This window comes from Chenopodium quinoa, unplaced genomic scaffold (assembly GCF_001683475.1).
Source record: "Chenopodium quinoa cultivar QQ74 unplaced genomic scaffold, ASM168347v1, whole genome shotgun sequence".
Classification (NCBI taxonomy): domain Eukaryota; kingdom Viridiplantae; phylum Streptophyta; class Magnoliopsida; order Caryophyllales; family Amaranthaceae; genus Chenopodium; species Chenopodium quinoa.
In genome coordinates, this window is record NW_018742204.1 from 15,317,333 (window position 1) to 15,334,789 (window position 17,457).

Genomic DNA, 17,457 nt, shown 5'->3' on the forward strand with positions numbered 1-17,457 from the left:
GGAGGCCCCAATAAGATCTTGTTGATGGAAGCTAAGATGTAGCTGGGTGAATTACTTATTACAAGGTTAATGGGATTTGAACACCTAATCACTTGTAAAAAAGTTGGCTATTTAACTATCTTAGTCTATGATCAAACTTCTTTTTTTTTTTTTTGACATTGGAAATGGTCAAACATCTTATAAGTAAGAAAATGAAATTTACAGAAGTATATACGACATGATGTAATTTCTGCCTTTGTTACACATTGTGTGCAACAATTGAGTATTTTATGTAAGATATAAGAAATTCAATTGTTGTACATAATAAGAAATAGATGTAGTATTTAAAAAAAAAAACCATTAAATATTGTCAATTTAGCTTTTAAATTTGTTAATAAAAATACCCCAATTGATTTCAAAGTAACAACCCGGGTATTGCGCGAACATATTCTTATGGTTGTTTGTTTTGTCTTAATGACTGCATTAATTTTTAAATTATTTTTGTATTATAATTTCTACCACTCCATTATATAATTTGATACATTAGTGGTCAAATATATGTTTTTGCGGTCGAAGTAGACTTGTATAAAAAAAACAATTATATATTTTTGGTGTTTAGAGAGCTACAAGGGCGGGTGATTTGAATCTATTTCAAGATCTCTTAAAATAGGAGGGGGAGTTCTAATCACTTGATCTATCCCTCACTCTGAAGAAACAATTATATTAATTGACACTTTTTTATAAAGTTGTTCATGTTTCTTATTAATGATATGTATTAACTTATTATTTTTCCTACATAATAGAGAGAAATAGGAATGTAATTAGGGACGGAGAGAGTACTAACTATAATATATTCCCTCTGTCTCTTATTGGAGTCCCCTTTCTTATTTTTCACGAGAATTTAAGTTTTTGGTAGATTTCTTAAACAATTACCAAAGTACATTACTTGCATTAAATAACTAGTGGGAGAGAATAAAAATAGAGAGAGAATAAATAGTGTGTCATAAATGATGGGAACATTTGGCACAAAAAATCAGAAAATTTTGAGGATAATTTGGGAATTAAATTAAGAGAATAAGGTTAAAATTGTAAAAAAAAATCACTTACTAAAAGAAGAAATATTATTATAATGAGACTTTAATTTTAATTTGCCAAATAAAAAAAAAAGGATAAAAGGACTATAAAAAAGAGACGGAGAGAGTAGTAAAAATATTTTCTATAATGATCATAGCTATTATAATATATAATAGGAAAAATTAGAAAAAATAATCCCAACTTTCAACAATTTTGGTGGAATAATCCCAACTTTAATTTATTCTGGAATAATCCGAACTTTGGGGGTGTTCTTTTTCTTAAATTCCAAACCGGTCAACGAAAGTCAATGACTTGTTATATATAGCAGGTTATGTGCCACGTGTCGAGCTTCAATTGGTCCAAAAAAAAGATAAATAAAAAAAAATAATTTTTTAAAAAAAAAACAGAAAACCCTTATATCCCCTACCTGAACACCGTAACCCCAAACACCACCGCCTGCCGCGCGTACCCAGCCCTTGCCTTGCCCCAACAATGCGCCACTATCCCCCCAAATCCCTGGTGCTGTCGTGCGACCCACCTCCACCCCCATTCCCCACGAAACGACCAATTAAACCCCTCCCCCACTTTCAAAAATCCCAGATCGTTCCTCCAACCACCTCAAAACCCTTGCAGCTAGGGTTTTAAATGGTGGTGGAGGCGTTTTTGGTGGTTTTAGAGAGTGTGTGGGGGGGGGGGGTGGTTTTAAGGGTGTTTCGAGTGGAGGTAGAGGTTTCAAGGGTTTTCGAGTGTCGCCGAAAAACGAGAAAACGAAAAAAAAAGGGAGGGGGAATCAGCGGCGAAAGGGGAGGGCGAATCAGCGGCGTAGAGGGGAGGGGGAATCAGCGGCGACGGGGGAGGGGAAATCAGCGGCAAAGGGGGTGATTGTTTGGATTATGCTGGTGGTCGGAATTGGGAGGGGTTGGCTGGGTTAATTTTTTATTTTTTTACTTTTGCTTTTTTTTTAATAATTTTTTTTAACCACTCAATTTGTGACATGTGTCACTTTAACAAAAAAAAAACCATTCAATCGGTAACCGGTATTTGGGATTGAAGAAAAAGAATAACCACCAAAGTTCGGATTATTCTAGAATAATTCAAAGTTGGGATTATTGTAGCAAAATCCATAAAAGTTGGGATTATTTTTTCTAATTTTTCCTATATAATATTATAAAAGATTATTATAATGGGACTTTAGTTTTGATTTGCCAAAAAAAGAATAAGGAACTCTAATAAAGAGACGGAGGGAGTAGTAAAAATATTTTTTTTATAACGATCATAAAATTAAACCTAACTATTCTATAGCTATTAATAAAGGAAAAATTCATATTATAAATCTCAACTTTGGGCGGTTTACTTTTAAAAAATCCCAACTATATGTTAGCCTGGAAAAATCCCAACTTTCATACCCATTTTCTTTCAGAGGACCCAGCGGGTCACCAAACCTGTTACTCCAGGTTTCTAGGCCACGTGTCACACTTTAATGGTAAAAAAAAAATCAGAAAATTAAAAAAAATCAGATTTTTTTTTTAGAAAGTCAGAAAATAAAAAAAATTCAGAAAATTAAAAAAAAAACAGAAAAAAATTTCTAAAAAAGTAAAATTAAAAAAATCACAAAAATAAAAAAAAAAATAAAAAAAGCAACAACCCCCACCCTTGCCCCCTTCCCCCGGAAAAACGTCTCCCCGGCCGGAATCCCCCTCTCGGAACTACATTCCCCGACCCCCCCGCCTCCTTTAATTGCCGGACAACAACCCCCCAATGTCGCGAAACCCTCCCCTTCCCTAGATCTTTCCCATAAACCTCCCTCCTCTAATCCCCCACTCTCGAAAATGCCCCCCTCTCTTCCACCACCCCTAAAATTGATGACCCAATCTGGGTCGATTTGGGGAGGGGTGGTTTTACGGGTCGATTTCAGGGGTGGGGGAAGGGAGAGGGGCGTTTTCGAGGGTGGGGTCGGGGTTTGGAGAGGGGTGGTTATACGGGGAGAGAGGGAGAGGGTTTTGAGGGTGGGGAGGGAAAGGGTGGGTTTCGAGGGCGGGGGAGGGCTGGGCACCGTATCCTGGCGCGGTGGGAGGTGTTTACAGGGGTGAGGGCAATTACTGGCGGGAGTGGGGTATTTTCTGGGATGGGGGGCTACTGGTTTGGGGGTAGGGGTGGGGGGGGGGGTGGTTGGGTACTTGTTTTTTTTTTTTTTTTTTAATTTTTTTATTTTAAATAAATCAGATTTTTTAAAAACAATTATTTTTATTTTTTGATCCACTAACTGTATGACACGTGGCAATTTTTATATAAAAAAAAAGTTAACCTTTTTCTTCAGGTAACCGGTCATTTGGGTCCTATGAAAGAAAATATCCCTAAAAGTTGGGATTTATCAGGGATAACGCGTAATTGGGATTTTTTAAAGTAAAACGCCCAAAGTTGGGATTTATAAGAGCAACTCCAATGGCAAGCTAATTGTCAAATTAGCTTGTCTTGCCACATAAGTTTTCAAGCAAATTATGTTTGTAGCTAGTTTGATCCCCAATGACTAGCTATTAGCTTATTAATTTATTAATTGTCAAATTAGCTTGTCGTGCCACATAAGTTTTCAAGCAAATTAGCTTGCCATTGGAGTTGATTTTTTGGCAAGTTTTTTTGGCAAAGCTAATTTGCTTGACTAAGCTAATTACATATTTTTGCTCCAATGGTCAAGCTAGTAGCTAGGGACTATTTAAAATTGCAAGCAAGTCTCTAACTACAACCATTGGAGTTGCTCTAAAATGAAAATTTCCATTATAAAATATAATATACAACTACTCACAAATTGACACAAGATCGTTGTAGATTAAATATATTCAGTTTAGGTTGGAACGAGGATAATGGCCATGGTAGGATATTAAAGATGAAAGATAAGCATGAGAATTGGACTTTAATCTATTTTTCAATTGTTATAGTTATTATATATTTACAAAATACTATACTCCGACAACTCCGTAACAACTTGATAACCAATTTTGATGATTAACCTTATAATGTTAATATAAATTGCCATGAGTATTTTTTTTAGTATGTTTCCCGAACTTATTTACTAAATACTTTGAAGTTTGATCCTTACATCTATATCTATCTATACTCTATACTTAAGTATTTAAAAATACAAATCATAATTTTTCATATGACACATGTCATCACAAATCACTCAATACCACATATGACACATGTCACCCCTTTTAATCTTTTTCTTTAAGTCTTTATGCATTCTATAACTTGCAAATTCAATTAAGAAAATGTAGTGTTTCATTTCCATCGTAATAAAATAAAGTTCAACCAACTAATATATATCACATAGACATATGAATTGAATTACTACGTATATAAAAATTGTCTTTTCAATTCTTAGACTTAAAACAACTTAAAATTAATATGCCATTTCATATCCTACAATCTTCATGTATATATACGTAACTAAATTCCATCATCTTTTTCCATAGTTCTACCCTCATTCTTTTTTTTCCTTTTATGTTTTAGCAATGAAACAATTACTTCGTATTTCATATCAAAAGTTTCAACTATTGAAATACATACCTACATATGAAATAACCTAGGTAAAAATCTGTGCATCGAACGGGCCAAAAGACTAGTTAATGGCTAATTTCACCACACAAGCCTTAGGATGCTATTTTAGTGTATGTTTTGTATACGTACATAAACATATGAAAACTAGGCCAAAACTTCTAGAAAATGTAAAAACAAACCTACATATATTAAAATAATTTTTTCCTTTATTTGTTACTTGTTAGGTAATTAAGATTTATTAAAGTAAATCCAACCGCGTTAGTATTATAATTTTCTTAGCCACGATTTTCTCAAAAACCCAAATAAAATATTTTTTTACCAAAATATAAAAGCCAGCTGTTCATGCTCTTCCACAAGGTCTTTGCTGCTCCACTATATATCGTTCTCTTCAACCCTAAGTAATCAAAACCTCGTCAAACACGTTCGTTTAAAATTCTTAAAAAAAAAAAAAAAAAAGAAAAGAAAAGAAAAAAAAAAATAAAAAAGTCCATATTTTCACACATATTGTGTCATCACACAAAGTTGCCAAGCAGCCGTATCCCTTGTTCTCATCCCTGCAGCCAAAGTCGCAGCAGCAGCAGCACCTGCCGCTTGGGGAGTCTTGGGACTGTTGCTGCTGGCTGCTGCATTCACCTGCCGCTAGGAATATCTCTTTGTAGGGCTTACACACTCTTAGCGTTGGAAGTAAGAAGTTTAAGCATGGGAAAAACGCTGGATGCATTGCTAGGAAGAAGCTTTAAGGCTTCCAAATTCAAAACCCTTGTAAACCTTGCCATATCTCGGCTTTCTGTCCTTAAGAACCAGAAGCGAGCGCGATGTTCCATTGCTCGCTCTGATGTCATTCAACTCCTCCAAATTTCCGAACACGAGCGTGCTCTCATCAGGGTAACCACCATTGCTTCCTTCACAATATATGATATCTGACACAAAATAGATTTTGATGCATGGTTTTGTGCTTTTATTTGCATGTTTTTGATAGGTTGAACAAGTGATCAAGGAGCAAAATATGTTGGATGTGTTTTCCATGATTGAGAGTTACTGCATTCTTTTGAGCGAGAGGGTCAAACTTATTGAAGATGAAAAGTTAGCCTCCTTTTTTTCTCTTTTTGTTCTAATCTATTATCGTGGTGTTTCAGTCTTCTACATGTTTGACACATGAATAAATAAATATCATCTGATTTCAGAACCTGCCCTGAAGAGCTTCAAGAGGCTATATCAAGCCTGATTTTTGCAGCATCAAGGTGCGGAGAATTACCTGAACTACAGGAGATACGCTATATTTTTTCATCCCGTTATGGCAAAGAGTTCACCCTTCGAGCTACTGAATTACGTAACAGATGTGGTGTCAACCTCAAGGTAAATGCTTTCCACTTACATGTCAAGAAATCAAGAATACATGTTAATTGTGTGTTTAACGGGTGTTTTTCTGGGCAGATCATCCAGAAACTATCGACTAGGCAGCCAAGTTTGGAAAGCAGAATGAAGTTGCTGAAAGAAATAGCTGATGAAAATGGCATCAAATTGCAGCTAGAGGAGGCTCCTTCAACAGCAGCAGAGGTACCTTATTCAGCTTAAATTCTCAGAAATGTTACTTCCCCTGTTCCTAAATAATACTTCGTATGTCACATTTCTGTTTAGAGTCATCCAAGAAAAACACACCAAGACACCTAGTTAAGACACCTAGTTATAAAGTCCAAACTTTACCAGACTAAATATTTTAAATAAGAATTCTGATCATACAAAGTATGTAGCTTGTGATTGATGGACAGGGGAGTATATTTTAACAGCGAGTACACTACAGATAACTTTTAACAGCGAGTAATCAGTGTATGTATGCACTAACTTTGTGCAGGTAAATAAAGAAGAGGACAATCGTAGTGCTAAAAATCAATCAGCTACTTCAGGAGTTAATTTTGGAGATGATAGGAAGGACTACCCTGAAGAAATGTGCAGAGTTGGGGATTTAAGTCTTTCATTGAATAGGGGAAAGCAATATAAAGATGTAGCAGAAGCTGCCCAAGAAGCCTTCATGTCTGCAGCGTATGCAGCTTCTGCAGCAAGAGCTGCTGTGGATCTCTCTAGGTCGACTTCTGGGGGACCACCAGATGATCTCAATCATCCAAGTAATAAACAGAGAAATCAAGTCATGGATTCGAATAGTGAAGTAAAATCAAGAACTGTTGATAGTCAGAAAAGTTATTCACAGGAACTTAAAGACTCTGTTTTGCGGCATGAAGAAGTTCATCCATTCGACAGTTATAGCCTTAGTTCTGATGAAGAGGAAATCTGTCAAAGCGACGAGATGATAAACGTCAAGCAAGTAGATCCAATAAGCATTTCTTCAGGTAGAGCAGAGCAGAACCTGAAGTTCAATGAGACTATGAACGAAGATGTAGTTAAGAGTGAGACCTATTCAGTTGGAAACAAAGATGAACAGGAAAAAAGAGAAACCAAGCTGCTTTACTATTCTCCTAAACAAACAGCTACTAATATTCAAGCTAACTCCAGGAAAGAAAGCGAGGAACACATTTCTGCAGGAATGGCTGTGAAGAGTTCACAGAGATTGAATACAGTGAAAAGGCCTGTTTCTGTGAGGACCAGAAGATAGCATTGATACCTAAAATGCTATTGAAGTTATCTATAGATGAGCCAGAGGAGTGTCTGAGTTTTTTTTTTTTTTTTTTTTTTTGGCCTCTTTTTTTTTTCATTGCTACTCTGCAGAACGTATATAGAGGCAATAGTAAATGTATTTATCATTATAAAAACCTAAATGTAGCCTTAAATTTTGCAAATCTGGAAAAGAATTTTGTTTACTGAGCTCGAGTAAGCTTCAAAGCAGTTCATTACTATCCGGTCAATGTCCCAGAACTAGCCACTATTCAAAATCTATTGCATTAAGTGCAGAAACAATAACTGAGAAGTAATTCCTCTTGTGCATGGATAGCCAGTCAACATTTCTACTTTCCAGACATTATGCATTAGTACAGAAATGCTCATCATTGAGATAATCTTGTTTTCACTAAATAATGCAAGCAGTTCAGATAAAGTTTCTTGGGTAGGTAGGTAATAAGTAACCAGTAATCCAGTATACTTAAGTTATGTTGATTACACTGTACATAATAGAGGACTCTATAGATATCAAGCATATATAAGCTTATAAACACTAATAAGTGAAACTGCTTTTACAACTATGAATTATAGTTCTAGTAAAACTTCCTGATGAAAACCAACAACATCCAGCGTACCTGAACGATCTATTCTGGTACAATACTTCCCAAATGCATAAATATATACCACGAACTTTGTCGCAAGCCACTAGTAAAACTTCAGCATTGACTGCAGCATGAACTTTACTGACCTCTTCCCCGCTTTTTGCTTTGTGGCATCAAATTACAAAAAGACTGCAAATTCTGACCAGCATCTTCATCATATTCAATGCCGAGTTCCTCCTGAAATAAATGGAAGGAGTTGAATCAGTGAAGGGGAATATTTTTGGAGGCCTATAAAACTATAGAAGTGAGGAAGAAAAAGACCTTAAGCTCTTTTAAATCCCTCGGTAAATTTTCAGTTATTGTATCCCATATGTCTTTGAACATCCTTTTGCGCTTTCTCCAATGACTAATTGCATTCACATAAAGATCTTCAATAGCCTTCCTGTCCTCTGGTTTCACAAGGGTGACTCCTCCACGCAATTTAGTCAACTTATCCTCCATTTCCTCAACCTAGTTGAGATGTCAACAGAGAAATCATCAATTTCAAAATTCTCCCAAGTCAGCTATTTGTTTCAAAAAAACGCAAGTTAATATCATAATAAAAATATCTTCCTGCAAATCATGCAATATACCTCTGTGTTAAGCCTTCCCAGCTTGGCTTGCATATCTTCTAGTGTCAAATTTGACTGTAAGGATTTGATTTCTGAAAACAAAATTATCAAGGAGATCAAATTAAAGCCAGCACAGATCACTGGCATTGCATCCCAAATTCCAATTCAATTTTCCTTTATCAAATTGTAAGGTTAGAAGTTTAGCATACCTCCCTCAACCTCGCTAACTGCTTTCTTCTGTTCGCTAACTTGTTCCTGTAATTTAGCATTCTGTTCCTTCATCTGATTAAGCTCTTCACTGTTTGGAATCTCAAACTGGTCTTGACGTGCAATGTAGATCTTCTGCTTGCCATACTCTTTAAACGCAATCTTTCCACTATCAGCGAGTGAATCAAGAGCTTTTTGAACTGCAGTCTTTTTGAGATTGAACTTTTGCAATGCATCAGCAGCATTCTGTGCATTTAAAGGCCTATCTTGCTGGACAAGAACAGCAAACATGAAAGTGCAATTTATTTAATGACTTCTATTTCATTTATTTATTTTCCGCTTAATCATCAGATTACGCGTCTAATAACAAACATGAAAGTGCAATTTCAGGTCTTTTATCAGGTTGTTAACCTATCTCATTGAAATCTTTTCAACTTATTGTTCTTCACTCCCAACCTTACATTTCTCCAAACTCTTAAAATACCAGACACAACATGATATCCAAGTACTTCATAATAGACCTAATGATACTTGAATCCGCAAATAAAGCCAGTACTTACCCTTAGATTTACAAACATACAAAACTAGTAGGGATATCATATGAAAGAATAATTCACAAGTCCATAAACTTTAATTCTTTTGTAAATTCTAGAATCAGAGGTAAATTAGCACAATAACTTCGAAATGATGCTCATGAATCATACACTCGAAAATCAGTTTCATAAAAATATCATTTCATACCGCAACTTTCGACTATAGAATTCATTTTAAAAAAAAAAAAATCAAAATGCAGGAAATAGTCCTGATTTAAAATTTCAGCTAAACATCCTAACCTAAAATAAGCTACTTTGTGTTTGTTCTACTTATTTTACAGAAAAATCAATCAATTTCCAAGCAACTTGAGCTCTAAAATTACAAGTTCATATATGTTGAACACAATTTCAATCTCAAGAATCTAAAAATAAACAAATTGACGAACATAACTATCAAATATTTTGCCACAAAATCGGTAAAATAAAAACAAGGGTTTAAGGTAAATGGATTACCTCGTTGACGAAGTTGAGTACTATACCTGAACAAATTACATCCAACAAAAAAATTCAACAATGTTAGAGAAATTAACAATGAAAAAATTCAAAAAAAAAAAGGTGAAATTAAGAGGAAATTATACGAATTCAGTGAAATGAGAGGTATAATCAGAAATTCAGAAGATTAAACCTTAAAAAAAACAGCAAATTGGAGTGATTGAAGGTGAAAATGAGTAAAGGAGATAGAAAATACCTTCAGCGCTGTCGGGTTTGGGAGCCATGGTGGAGAAGAGAAGAGAAGAGGAGAGAGAAAATATGAAAGTTAGGCGGAGTGAAGTTGAGTTGCAGATGTTGCGCGGGAAAATTGACAACTATGGGAGGAGCAGTAGAGACTAGAGAGTAGAGATGGTGTTTCAGCAGTGTTGCGTTTCTCTAATACGTCGCCGTTTTTAAGTGTTAAGTGTTCAAAATGGTGCGCTTTTGTTAGATTGTAGCTTGCCGCCTACGATTTGGGGTGAAGCCTCAAGAGTGGAAATGGAGTTTTTTAAAAACCAAAATTAGGACAATTTGTTTAAAAAAAAAACAAAAAAAAAAAACCATTTTAAATGCATTATTTTGTGAAAAAACAAATCTTTTAAAAGGCTTTTTGACAAACGAAAACCCGGTTCGTAACATTTGCAAAACAAACAAATTCGATTTTGCATTTTTTTTTTTTGAAAACAACCTAATATTTCTAATTCACTTAATTTATCACTAATTTCTTTTAATTGATGGTCATATCTTATTTAACCATCTAATTACTGGCTATCTTTCGCCTAATTAACCTAATGAAATTAATATGCATGATGCACATATATTGGTGGAATTTTCACCGTAGAATTGTGCTGAAACTATGTCAACGTGGACACGTATGGTCTCCACATAAACAATAGGATCCTCATTTGAAGTTGTACTTGTTGAGTATATAGATCATAATACCCTACGCTTTGGTGGTATTCTTCACTTTTGTTCTTTTATTTAGATGCTATGCTTTATTTCGATTTTCATACATATGATGATAAACCAAACACAAAGAGTAAAGGATACCTAAAGTGATTAAAGCTTTCTTTTCGATTATAAGGATCCTAGGACCAATTCTCATAGAATTTGTTATTTACACCCGGGTGTACCGTACACTCAACTAACCTAAGGTTAGTTTTTCCTCTTCATTTGATAATAAAATGAAAAAACAATCATCAAAATGAGCACAAATACTCATGGGTGTACGGTACACCCAGGTGTATATAACAACCTCACCAATTCTCATCACTCGCCCATATCGCCCATATGGCTCTATAAACAACAACAAAAAAAAAATGATAATTAAACACGACTTGATATCTTACTAAAATAATAAATAATTTTTTTTGTGGCTAATTATGTACTAATCTTAAGACATGTTTCAGTTCCTAATTTCTTTATCTCATAAACAATTCATTTCAGCTCATTTAGTAAATTAGAACACGCTCTTAGTTATTGGCCCTGTTTGGCAATTGGCTGTTGGTTGTTGGCTGTCGGCTGTTTTAGCTAGCTGGTTTGACTGGCTGTTTAGATTGGCTTTTGAGTTGGTTGTTTGACTAAAGTTGTAGTGTTTGGTAAATTGGCTGTTGGGTGCTAGCTGTTGTTAAACTATATCAACACTAATGAACTAATATAGTACTTTAATATTAATTAAAATAATAAATTATTGGTAATAATAATTGTAAATTAATTATTAATTATTTACAATAAGTTTACAATAATTTTATAATAATTAGTTATAATTCAAATTAATTAATTATTGGTTATTAATTAACAATAATTGTATATAAGTTATAAATTGATAATTATAAATAATAATATACTATAAATTAATAATATTAATCCATTTTAAAACTAATTATTGAATAATAATAATTAATTATTAACTATTAAATACTAATTATTAAATAATAATAATTTATGTTTCAAAAAAATATTAATTATTAATTAAAAAATATTAATTATTAATTAAAAAATATTAATTATTAAATATTATTATTAATTACTAATTATTAATTATTAATTATTAATTATTAATTATTAATTATTAATTATTAATTATTAATTATTAATTATTAATTATTAATTATTAATTATTAATTATTAATTATTAATTATTAATTATTAATTATTAATTATTAATTATTAATTATTAATTATTAATTATTAATTATTAATTATTAATTATTAATTATTAATTATTAATTATTAATTATTAATTATTAATTATTAATTATTAATTATTAATTATTAATTATTAATTATTATTAATCAAAAGTTAATTATGTCAATAAGCCAAAAGTCATAAGCTAATCCAACTAGCTTTTGGCTTAAAAGTTAACTTTTCAGCCAGTTATAAAAGCCACTAACCAAACATATTTTTGGCTGTTTGACCAACCTGAAAAAGCCAAAAGCCAGCTGAAAAGCTGGTTTCTAAACACCCCCATTGTCCCGCAAATATTACAGAGTACGGAGTATTACCGTTTTCACGGATAATTGGATACCCCGTCCTATGAATTACTCCGTGAAACTAATCTCTGATGAATTTGGCGCCACGTTGCCATGAAACACAGGAACCAAACCAATAACCATTCTCTCTCTTCTTCATCACAACTTCCAGCAGTTCCTTGAAGATGACAACAATGGCGTCGTCAACAGTCACTCCACTTCGAGCTTTTCTCTTCCACACTTCCCAACCACCCCCTAAACCTTCCATTTCTCGACGCTTTTCTCTCCCTCATCGTCATCATCTTCCACTCAAATTCCCCCGAAAAAGTAACCCTAATTTCCCGCAATATCGCCATTGTCAACTCACAATTCCTTGTTCTGCAACTCGAAGTTCGTCGAATAGAAAGAATTCTGGGTTAGTTGGTGTTGAAGTTGAAGATGAATCTGAATCTTTTCGAAGAAAATTAACACAAGCAGTGTTGTGGGTTATGGAAGGGGTCTACATTGTTTGGCTATTTTTGCTTCCTTTTGCTCCTGTTAGTATGCTCTCTTCCTTTTTATGCTCTTCTATTTTCCTCTAATTTTCTGCCATATTTGCTTTTTTTGGTTTAATAGAATGTAGAATAAGGTATAGATTAATTGGAAGAATGTTGTCTTGGATTGTGATGCTGTTGTTTGTATTGTATTTGGATTTTCATTGTTTATGTGAATGATTTGTCAAACCTAACAATTTTCAAAAAAAAATAAATAAATAAAATAAAAAAATTCAATAGAAATTGACAATTCATATAGAATTATTGCCAATTACTAGTATTGTGCTTTGCAAGTTTGACCTCTCTTTTAAAGTATAAAAACATGAACTTGCAAATATGACAGGGTGATCCTGTATGGGCTATCAGTTCGGACACTATCAATGATCTTGTGGGGCTTTCTTTGAATTTCTTCTTTATCTTGCCGATAACAAATGCTGGTAAGTATCACTTTGATGGTCTTATATTCTTGGTAAGTGTAAATAATATGATTGCCTGCATCATAAGCTATTTTACCAGTCTTTTAGACAAGACTGATCAAAACAAATTGTTTACTTTCTATGTTTATATTAGAACTAGATCCTAGTTATGGCTTATGACTTATGACCAACTTCAAGCCAAGCAGGATGTGTAGCAGGTTGATTGCTGGCCTATGTTACATTGACTCTTCATTTCACCTTAAGCACCCATGTCGGACCCTCGACACTTGGAACTTCACTTTTTGTTCAAAACCATGGATTTTTTTTTTTTGCAAAATAGCTGAGTCGGACACTTGGACACATACCCGTGTCGGACATGGGTGCCCGAGTCCATGTAACATAGTTGCTGGGTGAAAGAGAGAAAAAAAATAACAATAGCAATAATGTGTTGGTTGAGGTAAAATGATGTAGGGAATGCATCCCAGGATCATATGATGTCGTTTGGAACCATATATGATCACTAGTCGGTCCAATATAAAGTCCCATGATGGCCTTGAGTTAATGAAGGGAATCATAAGTTGTAAACAAACGGTTCCAACCACCCCCAAATGGGCTCCCAGGGTGTTGTGGGGTAAATGAGAGCACCTGGCATGTTTCCTTTAAGAGTCCAGACAAGTCAAAAATTGTCCAAAGTTAAAGGCTATAATCCACGTTTTCAGGCAGGAATTTTTCCCAAAATTGAAGTGAATGTGTTGGGTGTTCCCCGGGGTCACATGAGTTGGATTGGAACCATAACAAGCCTACCAATAAGTGTATAAAAGTCTTGAAAATGAGCTTGATTTAGCTATGTGGCTACTTCAGAATTGTGTCGCACTGCTAGTGAAGAGCTGCAAGAGATGATTGTCTGTTTATATCACCAACTTGACATTCTGAAGTCTTTAAGGTGTCAGGAATCCTTCATTCATCTTCCTTGGGTTATCAATTAATTATACTCAAATTCACTACTTACCATAACGTCAATAAATAACATAGGTTGTTTTTAACTTCAATATTATATTTACTATATCGATGTTGTTTGTTACTCAACACCAATCATAGATTCCAAGATATCCTCTTTATTTCCACTCAACAATCCCATTTTGTTGTGGTGTGCCTACACAACTAGTTTGGTTTATTATAAGGAAGTCCATGTTTAATTTGACACCTAAATTCAGCACCATTTCCTAAATTATCACGTCATTCACATGAAACCATAACAATGGAGAAAATATCAAGTTGAGGAGGTTCCCGCCTTTATAATGTTTTAGGATTGAGAATCACTCTTATCAAGGCAAAAGCAAATTCAAGGCAAAAGCACACTTGAGCCTTCTTTAGAGCTCATGAATACCTCCATCTTCTTTATAAGAAGACCAGCACTCAGTATTTCAAATATTATCGGCAAAATGGCTAGGTAATTTTTGTTCAGGGAGTTAACAACTTATGGCAATTTATGCTCCTTTTCTGTTGTTGAGGGAATGAAGAATAAACTCATGGGATTGACACGTGGGAGGGGGGATAGCTATATTAGAGTGAACTCCGGCGAATTTGAAGCACATAGATGCAAGTAGCCAGGTAGGGCTAGTCATTATGACTTTATGAGAAGGAAGATGTAAATCATGTAATTATCATCTTACACATTATGACTTACGACGGAATGAGGTTCATAGGTCAATTGCTTTCATTAGGGCTGTGACTGTATACATCAACAAAATAGAGCTCTCACTAACATTCCATATGTACACAATTACTGATTTCATATGGTTGTTTATATTAGCGGACCATCTCAACCATCAGCTTAAGGCCCAAGAATATGTTTTATACTCTATCACGCCCCCTCACACGAGAGCCCGTTGGGCCAAAAGTGTGGATGCAGCATGGGCCCTCCTCATACCCCGTGCTTAATATTCCACTTGAAAGTGGGGGGGGTGGATGAGATTCGAACCCGTGACCTTTGTGTCATGCTGGCTCCGATACCGTGTTAGTGAACCAACTCAACCAAAAGCTCCTATGTGTGGTGGGAGTTAGTTGGATCACAAGAGGGGTTGCCGATGATAGTCAACCATCGTACTCCATAATTAAAACGCGGAAGCAAAAAGAAAAAAAAAAAGTGCGTTTTGTGTAATTGTTTGTGAATCCCGCCGGTGGGTTTAATTTTCTAACCCACCGGCAGGGGAAGAGAAAATTTAAGATATAAACAATCCCAAGATTTAACCTAAGCTCTGATACCATGATAGTGGACCATCTCAACCAAAAGCTATGATGGTTGAGGCCTAAGAATATGTTTTATACTCTATCAGTTTACACCTCTGGCATTTTGAATTTATGATATACTAGAAGCTGTATACTTCCATAGCATGAAGCTTTGTTCTTTTGTCTATGATAAAAGCATAAAATCTCTGTCCCTATGATTAAAGCATAAATTATGATATAACGTTTCTGCATTTTTTAATATATGCCCACCTTTATCCTCTTTTGCATAGACAGGTAATTATACTCTGCTTTGTCTTCGGTTAACCTTGTGAGGTACCAGAGCTCTAGTACTAATCATTCGTATTGTGTATGTTTCTGACAGAGTAGTTGGTATTCATGCTATAGAAGCCCCAGTTCTTCACCCAGTAAGTAGTGTGACTGAAGTTCAAGACCAATGCAATCAATATCTTAATTGCCTACTCTGATTGAGAATTTTGATTTCAATTTAGATGTCTGAAGGGCTCTTCAACTTTGTTGTGGCATGGACCTTCATGTTTGCTCCTCTACTATACACTGATTTTAAGAACAGTAGATACAAGGGATCCCTGGATGCGTTATGGGGCCTTCAGATGTTCCTGACAAACAGTAAGTTCTAGTGTTCTACTGATGACTCTTTTACTTATGGAAAATCTTGCCTGATTCTGCTCTGCTGTTCTGATGAAGTTGAATAAAATTCATTTTATGTAATGGTAGTCATAAGTAAAATTTTGAAAGAGTATTCATAAATAGTACATTAGAAAATCTAGAGCAATATAACAAAATCGCTCACCTTGGAAATGTAAACATTGTGCGACATGTAAACATCAACCCACATTTTAAAAATGTTTCTTCATGTTGATAACTAAAGAAGACTTAGTTCCTCGTAATTCCTCTTAGTTTTATCCTCGTAATTCATCTTTGTTCCATGTAGTTTGCTTCCTTTCCAACAATTGGAGAATGTGTCTTGGTTATTTTCCCTAGAATTTGTCCTTACATTTAATATCCTGAATTCCTGATAGCTACAGGCACTCTGATGAAGTTACTGTAAAGTTGCTTTTATAGTTTTCTTACATTAAGTTATACTGGTAAAAATCAGTTATTTTGATTTCCTGGTTTAAACATCTTTTAATTGGGATACATTATAGGATTCGTATTTTTCTGTGACTATGCTTTTATATATAGATATACAGAGTATATATTTTACGCAAGAGTTGTTGAGTACCATTGTTATTTTTTGTTCATAGCATTCTTGATACCCTACATGGCTATCAGACAAAATGGAGCTGATGCTAGTGACTACCCAAGAAAGCCCTCTCAACTGGGTATTGTGATGATCAAAGGTGCTCCAGTAGTTGGTTTGATTGGTGGGGCTGTGTGTGCAATATCCATTCTGTGGGCTCTATATGGAAGAATGGATGGTGATTTTGGAAGTTTAAATGAAAGGTGGAATTTCTTGTTGAGCTATCTGGGATCTGAGAGGCTCGCTTATGCTTTTATCTGGGATATTGTTCTTTATACAATCTTTCAGCCTTGGTTGATTGGAGAAAACCTACCAAATGTTGCGGAAGACAGACTTATGTTTGTAAAATACGCTAGATTCATACCAGTAATTGGCTTGCTTGCTTACCTTCTTTGTCTAAAAAGAGAGGTGGTTGAAGAGCTGCTTGAATGATTGATTAGGAGAACAACTCAGGGTGAGAGTTTCAATTCTTGAGTTTTCCTCATTAAAGTGACAGTCGGCAAATCTAGCCATAAATAAGTCATCAGTCAATGGTTCAAGATATTTAATTATAGAGGGGGATTCAAATCCGACATAAATTCTCAACCTTCTTTGTGGACCCATTTTTGTTCGTTTGGGTGGAGCAATGGAACATATATAGCACAACCAAAGATTTTTAGATGTGAGATACTTAATTCACGACCACAAACAAGTTGTAGTGGTGAGAATTTATGATAAGCTCCGGGGCTCAATCTAATTAGTGTTGCTTCATGTATTATAGCATGTCCTCAAACAAATAATGGCAATTTAAACCTCATTAATAATAGTCTTACAATCAATTGTAATA

General features: G+C 34.6%; 3 protein-coding genes across 3 annotated transcripts; 2 read left to right on the forward strand and 1 right to left on the reverse strand.

The window, feature by feature from the left end:
- The first annotated feature begins 3,229 nt into the window (after nucleotides 1-3,229).
- LOC110719615 lies at nucleotides 3,230-7,516 on the forward strand. Its single transcript, XM_021898593.1, has 5 exons — nucleotides 3,230-5,493; nucleotides 5,588-5,691; nucleotides 5,793-5,964; nucleotides 6,043-6,165; nucleotides 6,461-7,516. The coding sequence occupies exons 1-5, from the start codon at nucleotides 5,308-5,310 to the stop codon at nucleotides 7,214-7,216; spliced, it is 1,341 nt and encodes a 446-aa protein (XP_021754285.1). The 5' UTR covers nucleotides 3,230-5,307; the 3' UTR covers nucleotides 7,217-7,516.
- Nucleotides 7,517-7,601: 85 nt separating this feature from the next.
- On the reverse strand, nucleotides 7,602-10,206 carry LOC110719625 (homologous-pairing protein 2 homolog). The gene is made up of 6 exons (XM_021898602.1): nucleotides 9,920-10,206; nucleotides 9,685-9,710; nucleotides 8,641-8,908; nucleotides 8,453-8,523; nucleotides 8,142-8,330; nucleotides 7,602-8,057 (listed from the first exon to the last, which is right to left on the reverse strand). The coding sequence occupies exons 1-6, from the start codon at nucleotides 9,945-9,947 to the stop codon at nucleotides 7,959-7,961; spliced, it is 681 nt and encodes a 226-aa protein (XP_021754294.1). The 5' UTR covers nucleotides 9,948-10,206; the 3' UTR covers nucleotides 7,602-7,958.
- Nucleotides 10,207-12,204: 1,998 nt separating this feature from the next.
- LOC110719634 lies at nucleotides 12,205-17,457 on the forward strand. Its single transcript, XM_021898613.1, has 5 exons — nucleotides 12,205-12,710; nucleotides 13,051-13,144; nucleotides 15,740-15,777; nucleotides 15,862-15,997; nucleotides 16,636-17,457. The coding sequence occupies exons 1-5, from the start codon at nucleotides 12,360-12,362 to the stop codon at nucleotides 17,061-17,063; spliced, it is 1,047 nt and encodes a 348-aa protein (XP_021754305.1). The 5' UTR covers nucleotides 12,205-12,359; the 3' UTR covers nucleotides 17,064-17,457.

Bases quoted from the DNA above. Each gene is read 5' to 3' on its own strand.
- LOC110719615 (XM_021898593.1), top strand. From the start codon at position 5,308: ATGGGAAAAACGCTGGATGCATTGCTAGGAAGAAGCTTTAAGGCTTCC. The intron at 5,692-5,792 runs GTTAGCCTCCTT...ATCTGATTTCAG, and splicing joins AAACTTATTGAAGATGAAAA to AACCTGCCCTGAAGAGCTTC. The intron at 5,965-6,042 runs GTAAATGCTTTC...TTTTCTGGGCAG, and splicing joins GATGTGGTGTCAACCTCAAG to ATCATCCAGAAACTATCGAC.
- LOC110719625 (XM_021898602.1), bottom strand. From the start codon at position 9,947: ATGGCTCCCAAACCCGACAGCGCTGAAG. The intron at 8,909-9,684 runs GTAATCCATTTA...GTTCTTGTCCAG, and splicing joins TACTCAACTTCGTCAACGAG to CAAGATAGGCCTTTAAATGC. The intron at 8,524-8,640 runs GTATGCTAAACT...TTTTGTTTTCAG, and splicing joins AGTTAGCGAGGTTGAGGGAG to AAATCAAATCCTTACAGTCA.
- LOC110719634 (XM_021898613.1), top strand. From the start codon at position 12,360: ATGACAACAATGGCGTCGTCAACAGTCACTCCACTTCGAGCTTTTCTC. The intron at 12,711-13,050 runs GTTAGTATGCTC...CAAATATGACAG, and splicing joins TTTTGCTTCCTTTTGCTCCT to GGTGATCCTGTATGGGCTAT. The intron at 15,778-15,861 runs GTAAGTAGTGTG...ATTTCAATTTAG, and splicing joins AAGCCCCAGTTCTTCACCCA to ATGTCTGAAGGGCTCTTCAA.